Source organism: Elephas maximus, chromosome 20 (assembly GCF_024166365.1).
Source record: "Elephas maximus indicus isolate mEleMax1 chromosome 20, mEleMax1 primary haplotype, whole genome shotgun sequence".
Lineage (NCBI taxonomy): Eukaryota > Metazoa > Chordata > Mammalia > Proboscidea > Elephantidae > Elephas > Elephas maximus.
The window spans coordinates 58,115,651-58,133,575 of NC_064838.1; the positions used below are offsets into that span (position 1 = coordinate 58,115,651).

A 17,925-nucleotide genomic window follows, 5' to 3' on the forward strand; every position below is an offset into this window, starting at 1 on the left:
CGCGAACAGCAAATACATTACCTGGAGACTGGATGTGTACGTTTGATCTAAACTACCTAAGAGAGGACACTGTCAGAGTCCTTAGGGTTTCTCAGTTATGATATAATTTTTCATGTTCAACCAAAAATAATTCTTGTTAAACTGAAAATTAGCCCCCTTCAGGTGATTCATCTTTTTATAAATCAGGTATCATAATGGTTTACGTAAACGAAAGACAGAAGCTATCACTGAGTTACAGAACATAGAGGTACTTTTTATTTTTCTAAAAGCATCTTTTTCTTAATGCAAAGGTCACAAAAATGTACTTATTTCTATTAGCATACATACTTTTCTATTTTGTCTATTTTTCTACATTGTCTCTCTCATACAGTGCAATACTGACTCTGCTCTGGAATGTGGATCAGTTACAGGTGGCTAACTGTTAAAATGTATTATATTTGCAGATTAGCCTTAAAGGACCATGGCACTCCTTCTAATATATATCTTATACATAAAATACTCAAATAAAGAAGCATAGGGTGAAAACTTACCGTGTCCAGCTTCACAAGTGGATACTTAGTGAAGGCTGACGCAATGTGTTTAATGTGGTAAAGCTCACTTATCTGTCATGATCAGTTTTCACAGTGCTATAAGCGCTGGTAAAAGACGGACATGGCTTATGTCAAAACTTAGACTGGAAACCAACTTCCTGTGAGTCAACATCTACCAGTTATAAGGGCAATATGCTGTTATGTGAAAAGCTATTAGAAATATACTTTTGAACATAGGTAGCCAATAGCAAATTATGTTGAAACAGCCCAGAAACATAAATAAAATCAACATTGTATAAATTTATTTTGCTAAGAAATTAAAAAACATAAAACATAACAGTTTTTAAATTGAAGGCACATATCCCAAATGGCATTAGCAAGTTGAAATTATTTTGTTATACTGGTGAACTCTTCTTTGTTCCTGACCTACCGAGCAGACATGTAGGGCACTGTCATGTACCTAAAATGCCCTAGTGCCGGCATTTCTCCTTGTCCTGGGATTTCTGGCCATCTTTCTTATTTCTATGTTCCATTCTTATCTCCAGCTCTTCTCAGTTCCTGCTTTCGTCCTTCCCCGGGAGACGGTGGAGGCAGATGCCTAGTGGTGTGGCAAGCATCAGACATTCGCCCATGCCTCCCCTCTGACTGGTTCCTGATTCAGGACAGTGCCTTCTCCTCCTTCTGTTGGGGGCTCAAAGGCCTTGCTAAGGCTTGGGCCAAGGTAGTAGCAGCTGTTATTTAGATTTTGTTTCATTTTGCTCAGTTTAAGGTCAACTAAATGATCATACTAAACACAAGGAATTCTAAAAGCATCTACCTGGTTCTTCAGGTAAAGGAAAATTTGGGGGCTTAATGATTACGTCAGTACTAATTACAGCTTAGTCAATTTGTTTAACTTGTATAATACAAGTTAATTCTGTAAATTATACCTAAATCATTTCTATTAGGGTTTAGGAAAGAAACAAGACTTTCTTTTCAGCTTTTACCCTGTGTTGGTCAAATAATAAATTGTTTTCTTTCCCTAAGCAAAGCCTAGAGCTTGTCAGGTGACAAAAATCTGCCCAGTCTTAAATCTTTGCTTCAGGAAATCTAGACATGAATGGGTCCAATCTTTTTTGTTCTCCAACAGAATGAAAATAAAAAAGGAAATTTTCTTCCTACTTGGAATTCCAAGGGGCCACGAGTCAAGTTACGGGTACAAGTAACTCCAATGACCTTAGAATCTCACTCCCATATTAGGCAAGGGGGGAAATGGCATAGCCAGACAGTTCTTTTCTTGATCCAGGTACACAAGTCACACACCTTCGGCCGCATGAGACTGCCTAATGACACTTAGAAGTCAACTTACAAAATGACTTCAACATGTTAAGACCTCTTCAACAGCAACATTTTACATCATTGGAGTGTTTATGAGATCCTGAGAAAGGGGCAGGAGGGTGGAAAGTTTGCATTTCTCAATTGTCCTGAGTACAAAAGCAGCTTATTACAAACCAACGTCATGTCCTCAAAATAAAGTTGAACTTCATTTCTTTTCCATAAAACTTAAGCATCTAGGCTAATAAATTAACATATGCATATTCCATAAGAGTCTTTTATACCATGAGGCTTATTTTTGGTTTTCGGCAGTGACTTTTTCTCCCCGTCTCACCACACAAAAGCAGCCCGCTCTCGTAACATGCGGACACCAAAGCGTTGCCATTCTCGCTGATAAATCCACAGTTCCTGTGTCGTATCCAAACAAGCCAACACTGCCCCTCCTTTCCATGCAATCAGCCGGGGATCCATGTCCTAAAGAGGAGGTAAGGGTATTTGCGGCATAAGCAGACCATACAAGGTGTACATGTAATCATTTACTTGAAATGGGGGGAGGAGGGGACCTGCCATGTCAATAGACAATAAGCTGGATCTTCAACCTGCATGAGATAGGACCCATGAAGCTACACACATCTCTGTTTCAAATCACAATAAATTTTTACATTATTACTGAAGATGCTGCTCTGACAATTATTCCATGAACAGTCAGGACCTAGAGACAGGAACATATGTAAGGAAATAGCTTATTCTGAAGTTTGAGTGGCACAGATATAGTCCCACGATCCCTCCATCAAGAAAGAACGTTCCTCTAGAATCCCCACTGAGATTTCATAAAATATAGACAATCTGTTTCTAAATTCCTGAGTTTAAATTTCTTTTCAAAAGCCATAAAGATAGTTCAAGTCAAAAAAGTCCTTAAAGACCATCTGGTCCAGGGACCAGCAGTACATCCTTAATATAAAGAGAGAAAAATGGAGCTGTTGTGATTGACAGTGCATGAGGCCATCTTCTGCCTGCCCCACCTGGTCCTTTTACAAAGGCAGAAGTTAGGTGTGCTTGCCTGGAGAGCACAACAGGGGCTACAATGCCTGGTCCACAGTTCCTCCACCACATCTCCCATATCTATGACCTGCTAAAAGTTATTTTTCCACTTGCCTCAATCTCTTTAAGAATTCCCTAGACACAAGCCCACGCATCCCCGAATTTTCTGTTTACATACATTACAATTAGAAATAATTCAAGCTGGTTTCATTTGCATGCAGTCTAATTTGCAGTGTGAAACAACACACCTTAGGCCTTGTAATCACGTCCACATTTTCAATAATTCTCCTGAATGAAGGTGGCATTTTGTTGAGTATTCTGTGCTGCAGGAATTCTTGAGCTTTATGAAACATCAAGCCACCTCCTACCACCAGGATGGAGCTGTACATCTTCTTTTTGGTATCATCAGATGCTGAAAAGACGATGACGATCCAGTTTTTCTCCATATCCATCACCACCCTAAGCTAAGTCATCACCACCTCTTGCTTGGACAACTACAACAGCCTTCTCAAGGATCCCCTTCCAACCCTTCCTCCACATGCAGCCAGAATAACCTTGCAAAAGAGAAATGTGAGCAGGTCGCTACCCTAACTCCCCCTACCCTGCCCACATTCTCACTGCTCGTAGGATTAAGACCCAAGTCTCCAAGGGGCCTGCCAAGTCCAATGTGGAGTAACACTCACCGACTTCTCAAGCCTCATTCTCATATCAGTGTCCTTCAGCTCTCTGCAACCAGCCCATCTGGCCTTTGCCCCTCCTACCACACTGCCCTTCACAGGCTCCTTCCTCTACTTGGAAGGCTACACCATCTGTGGCTGGCTGGGCCCAATTAATCCCTTTAAATTTCTCTCAAGTGGCTCTTCCTCAAGGAAGCCTTCCCTGCCCCCCACCTGCCGTGCCTCTCCCTGGTTAGTAAAAATCCCTTATTAAATCTCTCAAGTAGAAGCTCTCACAGTCCATACCCTTTAGTTTTGCTTTGTAGCACCTGCCATAGTTTTAATTTCACATGTGTGTGATTACTGCACTTAGTTTGGTCTCTTCCACTAGGTTATATGCATAACGAGCCCAGGAACCCATGTGATTTCCTCAATACTGTATTCCCAACACCTGGCAATGAAAGCACAAAAGTTAAGTGCTGATAGTTTTTGAATGGCTATGCTACAGTGCACAACTATAACCTAGTCTGAAGCAATTCGCTTAGGTTCTAATGCCTGGTCTCTCAAAATGCACTTACAACAGCAGTCTATGCTATGAAGGATGGCTTTATCCAGGCCCAGGGCTTTCCCTTCAAACAGTGAGATGGCAGTCTTCCTGGACATCAGTGCAGTGAGGGCCTCCTCAGAATCATTGCCCGCCATCAGGCAGTCTCCCTGGGAGGATCCCAAATCCACCTCCTGGGAATGGAGTCTTTCTGGAAGATCAGAGGACTGGCCACGAAGATCCCCTTCAAATCCAATGGGTTTGGATGCAGACTTTCGGTCAGCAGTAGCTTTTGCAGACTTTAAATGATCAAAAGGATGATCGAGTAAATGATGTGACTATGACAGAACAAAGCTAATATTCTCTAGCGAGATCCCACCCCCATGCCACCCTACCATTATAAAAGAAAGCCTATTACTGTGGTGCAGAGAGGAAATACACCACAGTATGTAAACCACCATCCAGTACTCACTCCCAGATGTCTCAGGAAAGGTGGTATACAGAAGGTTAAGGGTGCTCTGACAATCCCAAAGCCAGCACGGGCAGGCAGGGTAGGCCTCAAAACCTTACTATCATTGGCTGCATTTTAAATTGGAGTGTGAGTGTAGAAGGACTTTTTTCCCCCTTGAGTTTTTAAGTGGAATACTTCACCGGGATTCATGGGCCAGTGGCTGTTACGGAATCCTCATCTTGAGATCTTACCTAACCACCTTGTTTTTGCCTCTGGGATAGGAAAAAAAAGACTAGAAAGAGTTAACAGCCCTCTTTTACTCTCTCATGAGCTGCTGCTGTTTCATTAGCTGTTAAGAACTTTAATTTGCACCCCATGCATCAAACATCCTATTACTGGGACCGTTTTTGAAAAAGGAGTTCAGCTCTTTGCCTCAGCCACAACCCTTTCACATTAAAAAACAGGTGAGATTTTACTAATTTACTTATTACTGGATATTCAGAATTATAGAATGTAAGTAAATAATGGAAACCCTGGTGGCATAGGGATCAAGTGCTACAGCTGCTAACCAAAAGGTCAGCACTTCGAATCCACCAGGCGCTCCTTTGAAACTCTACCAGGCAGTTCTACTCTGTCCTATAGGTACGTAAATAATACGCATTAAACGGAAGTGTCTCCGTTAAATTATGTTTTAAATGTGTGGAGTAATATTCTGAAAAATGGATTAATGTCTGCTGAATAAATAAATCTGTAACCTAGACTTTAAATTTAGACTCCATTTCATCTACAGTTCTAAAAATAGCATCACCGTTAGTACGGTGTAAGATTACAATGACAGCAATAATCGGTGAATTCTGAGCAAACTCCTCCCTCAGGGCACACCCCAGGATTACTGCACACCTGTTCCTGCTTGCTCTGAGTGGCCAGGAGATAATGTTCATCATGAGGGTCCTCAGGATCACCCTGGGACCTGTGCTGCAAACTTGTCATTTTCTGTCCAACAATTCCAAATGTTGCTGGGTAGAACAAAGCCATCGGAGCCTGTGCATGAAAGGACAAGAGCGATGAACAAAAGATACTGCCTCTTGAGATAACGGATCCACTGAATTTTGTTCTTCCAAAAGCAAAACCGGCAGGTCAGATCCTATCAGTAAGATGGGCAGCATTCCCTTTTGGGAGTAACATTTTTTCTTTGGTGCACAATGGGCCATCCAATTAAATGGGTGATAAGACACCATGAGAACTCTCAAAGCAAATGTAAAACATGTGCCTAGCAATCTATTTTACAATTTCCTAATAAGAATAGTGCAATCACATAATGGCTGATTAAATATGGTCCTCAGCTCTGTACTAGTTGGTACTCTATGAGTTGCTTAAATGTTGGTTTAGTGGGTCATACACGACCAGTCGACATTCTGACCTCAAGTGGGTTCCAGCAGTGCATATTCTCTCAGAGTGACTGATCCTGGATTGGCTCTTTCTACCCGTGAAGTACAGACCCAACATTACCTGGAGTTTCTCATCTCCTAATCGAAACTGGTAAAGCAGGGCTGGGGAATCAGGATGTCGAATCTGAAACTCATGGTCCTGCAGCCCAGAGATGTCCTGATTCCAGGAAAAATGCAGTCGGTAAATCAGTAAAAGTGCACGGAAACACTGCAAATTACTCTTAGTTAAACCTCTCCACCATCTAAATCTCTCCTATGAAAAGGGCACCCTACAACTTTCTACCACTCCCACTGTAACATAATAAAACAAGAGTGTAGTTATACCTTGATTCCTTTTCTCACTGTTTCTGAAATTTCCGGTATCTGCATTTCTGTTTCCTTCGTTATCAATATACTCTAATACAAACAATAACCCAAATCAATAAGCAAATTCCCTCCTATAACTGGGAAATATTACGTCCTTGAATGCTTCTCATTTTTTTGTATAGAAAATTACATTACTTGAAAAAGATTTTTAAAAGTGTAAAAAAGTAGCAATCCATATATGGCATTAATTAAACACTGTTCTATCACAATACTAAGAATGTGCTATGCTCCAAATTTGCCTTTTTATTAAACGTCTGTACCTATATGTTCACCTGTTACCATTCATTATTCCTAAAGATTTATCTTCATCCTTTACCAGAAAGGTCACAAACTCCTAAAGACAGAGAAACCTGCTAAACCCTCTTTCCTAAAATAACAAACTGTTTTCCAGAGTCTGAAACACATCCTCAGTGCTCTGCCCTTAGCACAAACTCCCACTACTCCTTAAGAGGTTCCGCTTACAGCTTTATCAACTTGGCTTGAAATGGTAACATAATATTGTTAAATTTTTAAGTATCTTAAATTTTTCTTGGAAACGAAAATGATCAGCAATATTGACTTTGCTCCCACCTGATCTAAATGACAAAAAGTTTCTTTAAGGTGCTGCAGAAGAAGGCAATCCATTTTGTTTGTTAACTGGCATTCTCTGTATGGGAACCCAGCTCGCTGCATTAACCAATAGAAACATCTTGACACATCAGATCCGCCATATGCCAGACAGAGCCTGGAGTTAGGAGAAAAGGGTGGACGGTTCATATGTTGGTTAAAAAAAAAAGAGGGTGCAAAAGGTGTTTCAAGAGCTCAGTCAGCCATAAGGAAACACGGTAGGTTTCAACAAATGGTCATTGTAAGAAAAGATTAAGGATAAAAGAGCAGAACTGATGGATGGAAGAAAAGGTACTCTGGCAAAAACCAGTGGTGGGGCATGTTGAATGGATCATGTTGTTTGCAAAAAAGTATCCAAGAAACAGAATATTCACAACTGAATCGACATTGTTGCCAAGTCAATACGTTTACCATACAAGAGCTGTCTGACTGTCTTCACTAGCATCTAATGGTAGCAGACACTGACACCAAAAGACAAACTTATGGGAGAAAAGCTTAAAGAAAATTCTGCTCACTAACTGAACGTGCCCATGACACGGGGAAAACCACTGTTAGACTATCTTATTGGTAGGAGACTATTCTAGTGGTAGAAGAACTAGGCTTAGAGTTTTCTCCACAACTTAAGAACCAATGGCAGCAGATAAATGAAACCATGGATGAATCAAAAAACTCACACGGGGTTTCAGAATGCATTGTAATTAGGGGTGAAAGGTAGAAGACTAGCCTTCCTCATGGACTGCTTGAGTCCTCTTTAAAATGTTTTATACCTGGAGACATACACTATCTAATGTGGGGACAGGAAGGAGACGTCTCAGGGGCACAAAATGCTGCCGATGACCTGGGTGTGCTCCCTTAAGCTGGGCTTGCCTGCTTCTGATAGCTAATTTACTCACCCCTGTATCGGTGATGACATCATTAAAGGACTTGGCCACCATGAAGTTATCTGTCACTCACTGAATGCCACTGTGACAAGAAAAACACTCAAGACACTAACTAGCTAGAGAATTCAGACGTCAGACTTGTCTAAATAAAGCTTTACTTTGTGTGGTTGGTATCTCTATGCCAAATGCAGTAAAAGACATAGAGCACGTATGTGTCCTCTGAGGGAAGCACACAGTACATACCAGGACTTGCAGGATTGCTGATGTGAACTTCTACTGAAGAGTTCCAACGGGAAAGGTAAAAGTCACTTGTTTTGGCTTTGCTAGAATTCACACTCGGACAATCTTGCTGGTTTCCTATGCAATGGTTTCGCATATATAATTTCTTTCTAACTTGTGACACTTTAAGAGCTGAAGAGCCTGTATGGGGAAAGCGAGTGAGGAATGCCTCCGCCCAAATTCCTCACCGAGTGTTGCGATGAGAGACCCCATCCTCCACACAGCACACGCTTGTCTTCTGGTCCCCAACGTCTACAATACATGTGCTGCTCAAGCCACTTCCAAAGGTGGCACACACAGACTCCTGATGGACCACGATCCCTAGAGAACAAAAGGCAGAGGAACGATGAGCTGGGAGTAGCAAAGATCCTTAAAGAGATGATCAGCTAGTCAGAAGCATAGGAACTTCTGGGCAAGGGTCTAAGCGGATTTGACCCTCTCAGAGTAAACATTCAAATACATCAGTGAATTAGTTTAACTCCGTCATCAAAAAGATAAAAACACACTCAAAGTAGGTTTCACTGAAATATCAGACATACCTGAAAAGCCCATTTTCATCAGTATCATATTCACTAATTCTTTCACATGCTGTTTATTATAGATATCAGGAATTAACAAGATACATCTATAATACTAAAAAGTGAGGAAAAAGAAAAAAAAAAGGGTTAATACTCAATTCCATTCAAAACAAATTTTACCACACTTGTCTTCAGAGAAGATTTTCCCCGAGAGTAGCATCTTTGGCTAAAGGCTCAGACTAAAAGCTGATCTCTCTCTGCTACCTTTTGGGTTTTATAAAACAGAAAATTATGTTTTTTTAGTCCTGAATTATTTAAAACTTGAGAAATGAAAAACGAGACAACTGGTGTCTGGATAAGGACCAGAGAGAAGGCATAAACATAAATAACCTTCTTACACTTTTGCTTTGCCCCCACTTATTACAGAGCAAGAGCGAGACAGAGAGAGAGAAAGAACGAGAGCGAGCGAGAGAGCGAGAGCGGGTGAGAGAGAGCAAGCAAGAGTGAGAGCGAGAGAGAACAAGAGAGGGAGCGAGCGAGGTGAGAGAGCTAGAGAGAGAGAGAGCAGGAGCCAAGAGCGAAAGAGAGAGCCAAAAAGAGTAAGAAAAAGCACCAGAAGGAAATTAAGTGGAAAAAAAAAAAAAGGATATCCTCAACACCTCAAGGCCGTGGATGCTTCAAGAAGGGCACTGTGTTATGAAGAACGCACTAATGTGTGCTCTTACTGACCAAGAATCTTAAAGATAATCCAAGTAACTGGGAACTGTAGCTCACCTTTAAATCTTTCAGTGGGATTTCCAAGTATTTTTGTATTGCATGAGACCATATTACTTCAATATCTGCCAGAACAGCCGTAAGGGAGCCCCCAGGTCCTGGGTGAATATTTAACTGACCTCTTCTGATGGGCCAGTGAATATTATAACAGTCCAATGGATTAACATACAAGGCCTAAAAAAGAAGGGGAGGAGGTGTATCGTGAAACCTCTTCTCTTGGAGTTTTCGGAAGATTCACATCCAAAAATCTAAGGCCAGAAATTATCATCAACATCTGCTGAGTGTTCTAAATGTTCGGAGTGGGGTATCTAACATTTCAGAAGGCAGTGTGAACATGTGCAGCCAGTGTGAACATCTGGTCCTCAAAGGACTAGGGAGAACTGGCAGGCAAAGTAAATGCATTTTAGGACTAGGATCAGGTGTCTCTTCTTCCATTTCGTTGTAAAGAAATTTCCTACCTCTTCTCCTACCAAATACTCAGGGTGATGAGATGTGTTTGTCCACTTATTTCCAGAGCAGTGATCTAAAATTGCAGGTCGCATCTGCTTGTTATAGGATCGTGCCTGAAAATAAAGCATCAGAAAATTCTCTGAATTTATGAAAGAAAAAAAGGGGGGGGAGGGGGTTCAGTCCAGTATAAGAGTCTCTTTTTCTCCTCTAACAGATGAGATACAGTGGCAAATTTTAATCATAAATCTAAGATATTTGGTAAAATGTTAACCAATCTTGATTTTTTCCTGTGATTTTAACACCTAGGCTGTGAGCCAGTCTAAAATTGGTACCATAAGCTGTTTAAAGTTGGATACAAATTTATACACAACATTCATTTCTAAAAGCTTGTACTGTTTATTGTACTGAACTGAAGAACGTGGTAAGAACAGAGATTCCCAGCATGATTCTTGAATTGTATACTTAGCTACATGAGGCTCTCAGGTAAAGTGTAAATTTTCATCAACCTGCCTTAAGAACACCTTATAAATTATCTGGTTTGCAAAAGTACTTGTGACACTGATTTAGGTATTCTGTAGGTGACTAAATGGTTTTTCTTACTTTTTAAAAGAACTTCCATTTTGCATTCCATAATGACATAGGAGATCACGTACATGACATTAGAAGAGAGGCAGTAAAAGAATAAATCTGAAAGGAGCGGACACTGAACCTGTTCCGGGGTCACAGGAATCCGTCTGGTACCATTTGACATCTTTTTAGACCATATGGCTTGATCCACCATTTTAAGACCATTTTGTCTTTGTTCATTACTTTCAGGTTTCTGGGAAGAAAGAAAAAAGGTGACTGGTGTAAAGGATTTAGTAAAAAGAGAAAGCAACTTGGCAAACTACTAATGTAACCCATCAACAGGAAATGCTTCGTCAGTAAGCGGCATTTCCTTATTCTTCTGTCATGTGTATTAAGAATACCATGTAATGTTTTTATTCTTTATAAAGAAGTAAAAAAGGAACTCTTGCCATAAACCCAACTATTTGCAAAAATCTATAACCTTTTAGTTGACTAAAAAAAGTCATAGCACTAATCAAAGCTTATGTTATTGTTAGTTGCCACCAAGTCAATTCTGAGTCTTTATATTTTCGAAGTATTTCAGAGACTCTTCCACACATCTATGTAATTGTCATGTTTGTAATTTTGTAAGAGCGTCATTTTTCTTCATAGATTTTATTTTGTTTAATGAACAAGTATTTCAGTTATTGTGATACTGCAAACGCATTCATAAATACCTTTGTAGAAATGTTGTTTTGTTTTGAATTTTATTCCTAAGATTTACTCCCTAAAGTAGAATTATAAGACGCAAAGGTATAATGAGTTTTAAACTCTTATACTCTCAAATGGTATTTAAGCTACTGGACTTACATACAAGCAGCCCTGGTGGCACAGCGGTTAAAGGGCTCAGCTGCTAATCGAAAGGTTATGGGTTCAAACTCACAGCTGCTCCATGGGAGAAAGATATAACAGCCAGCTTCCCTAAAGACGTACAGCCTTGCAAACCTCATGGGGCAGTTCTACTCTGTCCTACAGGGTCAAAAAAGAGTCAGAATCAACTCAAGAGCAGCAGGTTTTTGTTTTTCTTTCTTGTTTGGACTTCCATACAGTATGCTAGGCATGGTTAAAAAAAAGGAAACTTAAGGCTTAATATCAGAATTACAGAAACTGCAAGTTCCTGAAATTATCCTTGATTTAAAACTTGAGAGTTAAAAGTGAACTGTGATGCAATCTACACACTTAACACCTTTCATGAAAAATGTTCCTAATAATTACCATCTGTAAACCAGGGTAAAGGAAATGCTTACTCCAAGGAAATACAGGTTTTTGTCTTTAAATTATGGTTTGATATAAGATTGTAATGAGTGCTCATTGTAGTAATTAGATCTGTTAACAGGCTGAAAATGTGAGCTCAATTTAAACTCTAAGTATCTCAAAACAAAAATACAGTGGTCTGTTAATAAAGGCACAAATGTATCATTTTAAATATGTGACAATTCTGTACCTTCCATTAAAGATCACATTCACCATCCCTGAATTCATTTGATGGGTTTAAAAAACTGAGTTTACTTTTGTTATAATGAATTCTTTAATCATCCATAATCACTAGCTCAGGTTAAAAATGGTATTCTATAATACTGAATGTTATTATTTTAAAACACACTAAAGCTTGAAGATATTTCAAGACTACCAACTATACCTGAGCATCTAAGCCCTCCTAGAGATAAAAACCTTGGGCTTTCTCTCCAGGTCTTCTGTTTTTGACTTACATTTAGTCCCTCCCTTAGTAGCCAGTTGTCCTTGTATAGGGGCTGCCCTTGTTGTTTGTGTCTTCGTGCAATGATGTGAGGAATGCTGGCAGGCAGTGTGTCTGTGGCTCGACCAATTCTCAAAGTTGTTGAACCTGGATGAATGACAACGATGAAGTTGCTCTGGATTTGCTACAAATATAAAACACAGGAGCATGAGTTAGTAAATAATACGCAGATGACAAGTTAAATAACATATAAGTAACAAGCTAAACTAAAAAAAATTAGTTTCCTGTAATGACTGCTGAACTCAAAGGTATCAAAACAATTCAGTAAACGGTATTCTTCGAGAGGTATCTAATCACTGCTTACTACCTGCCTAGACGCTAACTCATTCTGTGTCTCTGTATGACTCAGAGAGCTTGACAAATACTTTAAATGAAAGAAACCAAAATTATCTCATGCAAATCAATATATAATTATTGAGCTTCTGTGTGCTAGGCACTGTGGGTACAGTGGTGACCAGGGCAGATTAAGTCCCCGTCATCAGAGAACTTCCCATTTACCGAGGAAGACAATTAGCAAGTAATCACAGCACGGGGACGACGAGCACTGTGAAATCGTGGGTTCTAAAGGAACACACAGTCCAGGGTGGTAATTGCCAAGCCTATCCTTAAATCTGAACCACCTAAAAACTTAAAACAACAACGACAACAACAAACAGATCCTAGCATCCACTACAAATTTTCCCACTCAGAATCTCCAGGGAGAGGGCCTAAGAATCTGCCATTTCAAAAAGCTCCTGAGGTGACTAGTATGATCACTCTGGTTTGATAATCAGTGGTAGGAGGGGCCATGGAAGAAATTAATGTGAAGACAGAATTACTATTTTATAATGTTGAAAAGTAAGACTTTATATATCAACTACTTTAGAGGGAGTTTATGAAATACATTTTAGTCATTGTTTTTAAAAATACCATTTCCCCTTGTTGGTTCTATGCTACTTAGCTGATCTGGCAAGAGTTTGGGATTAAATAGCCGGAGTTCTAGCCCCTTATGTCAGAAAACTTTGCGGCATTTCACAATCAGCCTTGGGTGGCTATTCTTAAAAAATTCATACTTGGGAGATGAGTGAGCAAGGACTGATAAAACAGCACAAATTCAGGGGAGTGCAGTGGTAACTGTAAGCTCTCCTATTAGACAATTCTCTTAGCTCTGTAATTCTCAAGGGCACGGAATATTACCTGAAACACTTGAGGAATCTTTACTACATACACCTGTTGAGGAGCTCAGAGTTTTGGGAGGAATGACTGGAGGAAGGGACTTTGACAGTCTGACAACAGGAATCCCTCTGCTGAGAACCACAACTCCACCCAGCCCTTGAGCTACAGTTGTGTCTGCTGCCCTGGCCTCCTTTTAAAACATTTCAGTGGCTTCCCAATAACACGAAGTCCAGAGCCCTCCAAGATCTAGACCCCGCCTTCCTCTCTAGCCTCACTCTAGAACCACTTCCTTTTCAGTCTCTTCAATCTACCCAATCTGGATTTTTCTTGATTCCTTTTGCCTGCAATGTTCTATCTCCCAGCTAAAATCTTACTCCACCCTTCAGGTCTGAAGTTAAATGTCACTAGAAGAGGTTTGGTGGTCCCCTAGCAATACAATTTTATAGCACCCTTTCTTCTCTTTTCATGATGCTCATCACTCTTACGATCATTTGTCTGCCTTCCCAACAGACAAACTTCACATGAGAAAGGCCCACTTCAGTCTGGCTCACTGCTCATCCCAGTGCATGGCACACGCATTGGCTGAATGATGACATTACACTCCTGTGTCATGGTGTTCAACAGTACTTCCCAACCTTGTTTGTGCTAGAGCAGACAAAGGAAAGAACCTCTGCCCAGCAGATGAGGCTGCCCACCATCAGTGATAACAGCACCTCATTAATGGCACACAGGCTGCAGCACACTGATTCAGAAGCTCTGAGGTAATACATGTGATACGCTAAATAAAGTATGTGAACAAACATTTTAATAATTACCTATTTATTTTAATGTGTATTAGAAAAAAAAAAAAACTAGCCAACAGCCCACATATCATTTCCTGAATATTACTGCTTATGATGAGATTAAGTATTTCTATATAGGATCAAAATGACAACAGCAACTGGAAAGATTACAGAGAAACCTTCGCTGGCAGGGAGTTTATGTTAATGGAGAGGAACAACTCAAAAAAGGAGAGTAATAATGGCTGCACAACTCGAAGAATATAATTGAATTGTACACACAAAACAGGTGAATTGGTGTCCGTTTTGCTGTGTATATTCTCAACAACAAAATACATTAAACAAAAACAAGATTCTGTTAAATAGTTATTAAGCAAATCACAGTACAGCTGCCATTTGAAAAAACCAGTGTTTTAAAGTGACTGAAGTTAAAAAAACATTGCTCTAGTGGTTAAGGGCCCAGGCTCCGCATTCACAGATCTGGCTTCAAATCCAGGCTGCGCCACTTCCTCGATCTGGATGAAGTTCTACCTCATACTTATTGTGAGAATTAAATAAGTTAATCACGTAGCTCAGAGCCTGCCCACAGTAAGCATTCAGTAATGCTAGCCCTTAATATGGTGAAGTCTTCCAAGGGTCTCCACTGCGTTCAGGAGAGTCCAAGCTTTGGCTTATGTGGCCCTCATGATATGATAGGACCCTTGCTAGAATCTCCAGTCTCATCTCCTGCTCGCTCCTCTTCCTCAGTTCCAGAGGTCCTGATACACTGTGTACCTCCAACACTTCACATTCTCTCTTGTTCCCAGGTCTCTTCCACGCTGTTCTTGCTCCCTGAGATTCCCCCCTCTCTCTGGCTAAATCCTAATTATCCTGGTCTCAGTTCAGATATTACAACCTTTGAAAAAACAGTCCCTGACTACTACTAGGGCTTGGAGGGTAACTGCTGTGTGTAACCAGGACCTCTGTACAGCCCTCCGCACAAGCCCATTCCACACCATGGTCTGTATATGTCACCCTATCCCCAACTCTGAGCTCTCCTGGCTATCTGACTTAATCTTATTCTATTTTTTGACACACACGCTCTTAACGTTTATTTAGACAAATGACTGCCTTTTGCTTGTTCTTACACTTGAAATGACTTTTTTTAACAAAGGAAAAACCCGAGTCTCTAAATATCCCTTAACAAGTATCTGCTGATGCCCCCGGTACGTTCCCGAGCAAAACTTTAGCAGCGATCTTCTTTTAATCCTCACAGCACCTTGGGAGGTTAACAACAACAACAAAAACCCGTTGCCGTCGAGTCGATTCCAACTCACAGAGACCCTACAAGGCAGAGCAGAACTGCCCCCCAGGGTTTCCAAGGAGCGCCTGGTAGATTCCAACTGCCGACCTCTTCCTTAGCAGCCGAAGTCTTAGCCATCACGCCACCAGGGCTAACGTGGGAGGCAGGTGATAGCAATGCCCTCGTTTAATGGAGGCGAAAGGTCCTGCTCAGAGGTGAAGCCCTTGCCGAGCTCACAAGCCAGAGTGGGGACAGGCGGTCGGAGCGCCGCCCGGCGGCGACCTCACCCTCCCCGATGCGCGCCGCGCTTCTTCGCCCTCAGCGCCCCGGCGCGAAACTATCCGGGGGGGAAGGGCCCCTCGCACCACTCGCCAGGGTTGAGGTCAGGAGAACAGGTACCTGAGCCCTTTCCGACGGTCACCACGCCTCCCCCGTCCCCGCCGAGCTCGGCGTCCCCCCCCAGCCCGCCCCCGGCGCCTCACCTCCTGCAGCGACTCCGGCACCAGCGCGGGCACGATGGGCCGCTTCACACCGCGCTGCTCCTTCTCCTTCTCCCCGCCCTTCTCCTTCCCGTTTTCCGTGTCTCCCTTCTCTGCCTGGGTCATTGTGGCCACCAACCTCCTCCCTCAGGGCCGCCGCCGCCGGGACCCCCAGGGCGGAAGGGCTACCGCGCACGCGCAGCCTCCGTGCCGGCCGCCCAAAGTCAAAATGGCCGCAGCTGGAGTTGCCCCAGAGCATTCCGGGAAATTGGGATGGGCGGGGCTGCCAGGGAAAGAGGGGGCGGGGACGGGGTGTCCATTGCGTGGATGTTGGTGCGACACCTGCAACGTGATATACATGTTAACTTTCTTATTTTTGGAGCGGCTTACCGTGGGCCTGCGTTGTCTCATTCGGTTGTCACACCTGTCTCTTCCCCTGGCTTCCCAGACACCATACATACTCCTTGTTCTCATGCCTCACTGAGTCGTGCTTCCTCAGTCCAGCCTCTGACGCTGGGATTCTTTTGGGGCTAGGTCTCTTCTCCACACACTTCTTGGGAGACTTTATCCAGTCTCATATGGCTTTAAATATGAAAATGACTCCCAAATATGTATTTCCAGTTTGCACTTCTCCCTGAGATCTCAACTTATAACCAACTGCTGATTTGGTGTCTGCTTGGATTTCTACAAGGCATTGCAATCTTAAATACGTTCGAAATACAACTCTTGATTCCTGCCCTCCCCCATCCAAAAAAAAAAAAAAAAAAACACTGCTCCCATTTTCACTATCTCAGTAAAGGTTAATCTGATTCTTCACTTTTCCTCCTTCTCTACCTCCAATCCATCAGCAAGTCCTGTATTGTCTAAAACGCATCTGGATTCATCCACTTCACTGGATGCAAATGTAGCTGGGAGCTCTGGGTTAAGCCTTGAGGGATAAGTCCAGCAGCAGTCACCCTGGGAAGGTGGGGATTGCACAAGGCAGCCATCAATAACACTGAGCCACCATCCACTAAGACTCTGCCATGGTCTCTTACTACAGCATAACGTTGAAGATTTGACAGAATGACTTTGCCATTCACTAGCCATACAATCTAGGTTGTTACTAAGCTTTCCTGAGCCCTTACACTTACCTGTATAACATAGATATCGTCTACCTAACTAGGTGTATCAGAATTAAAAATATACAAAAGATAAAATATCTGACAGAATCATAAACTGTTGCTATTATCATAATCCTTATGTAAAACTTGTGTTATAATTGCTTGTTTCTTAATCTTTGAAGACCAGTGTCTTATGCCATGGCACCCCCATTTTCTGGCAAATAGCAGGTTTGAATAAATGCTGGTAATGGGATATAAAAAGGTTTCTACTTGAAAATTTTGGTTTCAAAGCCTGTTAAACACTAGAAGTAGGACTACTGGTATCATTAATTTTTCCAGTACATATTTCAGTGACTATTATGACTAGATACTATTCAAAGTACCAGGGTAAACAAGACAAAATCCCTAGCCTCATGGAGCTTCCATTCCAGTGGAAGAATATGCAAGTGACTAGCATTCAGATGGGGTTTAACGCTAACAGGCACTATCTTAAGCAATGGTTTAGAATTCATATTTGAAGCCCAGTATTTTATAGTACCTAGCGTATCTTCATTCTGTAGCTTAGTTTGTTGGTTATGGCTCTGTTAATAAATACCCTGATAATTACATCTATATAGCAGATCCAACACATCAGGTTTATGGGACAAAAATGTTTCAAAATAAAAATGAATTCAAGAGCAAATACTATATGCACACAAAAAATAAATACAATGTATTTATAAATGAGAGCAAATTAACAATGAACATTATTTCAGAAACTGAAAAAGGAGACACTAGCAGTACTGAGTACACAGACTTTTATTTTCTTCAGATTCAGATTTTTTGTGTTTTAATTATATAAAGATGAGGAGCCAGTTTACAACCTAAAAATATTTACTTATTAAAACTATATTAATACTTTAATAAA

The 17,925-nt window shown here is 41.3% G+C and overlaps 1 protein-coding gene across 1 annotated transcript; it reads right to left on the minus strand.

Annotated features, from left to right (window-relative positions):
- Positions 1-249: 249 nt before the first annotated feature.
- Positions 250-16,157, minus strand: ACTR8 (actin related protein 8). The gene is made up of 13 exons (XM_049862941.1): positions 15,919-16,157; positions 12,174-12,344; positions 10,568-10,678; positions 9,867-9,971; positions 9,409-9,582; positions 8,656-8,749; positions 8,305-8,437; positions 6,921-7,074; positions 6,046-6,141; positions 5,437-5,577; positions 4,120-4,384; positions 3,134-3,297; positions 250-2,318 (listed from the first exon to the last, which is right to left on the minus strand). Exons 1-13 carry the CDS (start codon positions 16,039-16,041, stop codon positions 2,175-2,177), a joined length of 1,875 nt encoding a protein of 624 aa, XP_049718898.1. The 5' UTR covers positions 16,042-16,157; the 3' UTR covers positions 250-2,174.
- Between the last annotated feature and the right edge of the window lie 1,768 nt (positions 16,158-17,925).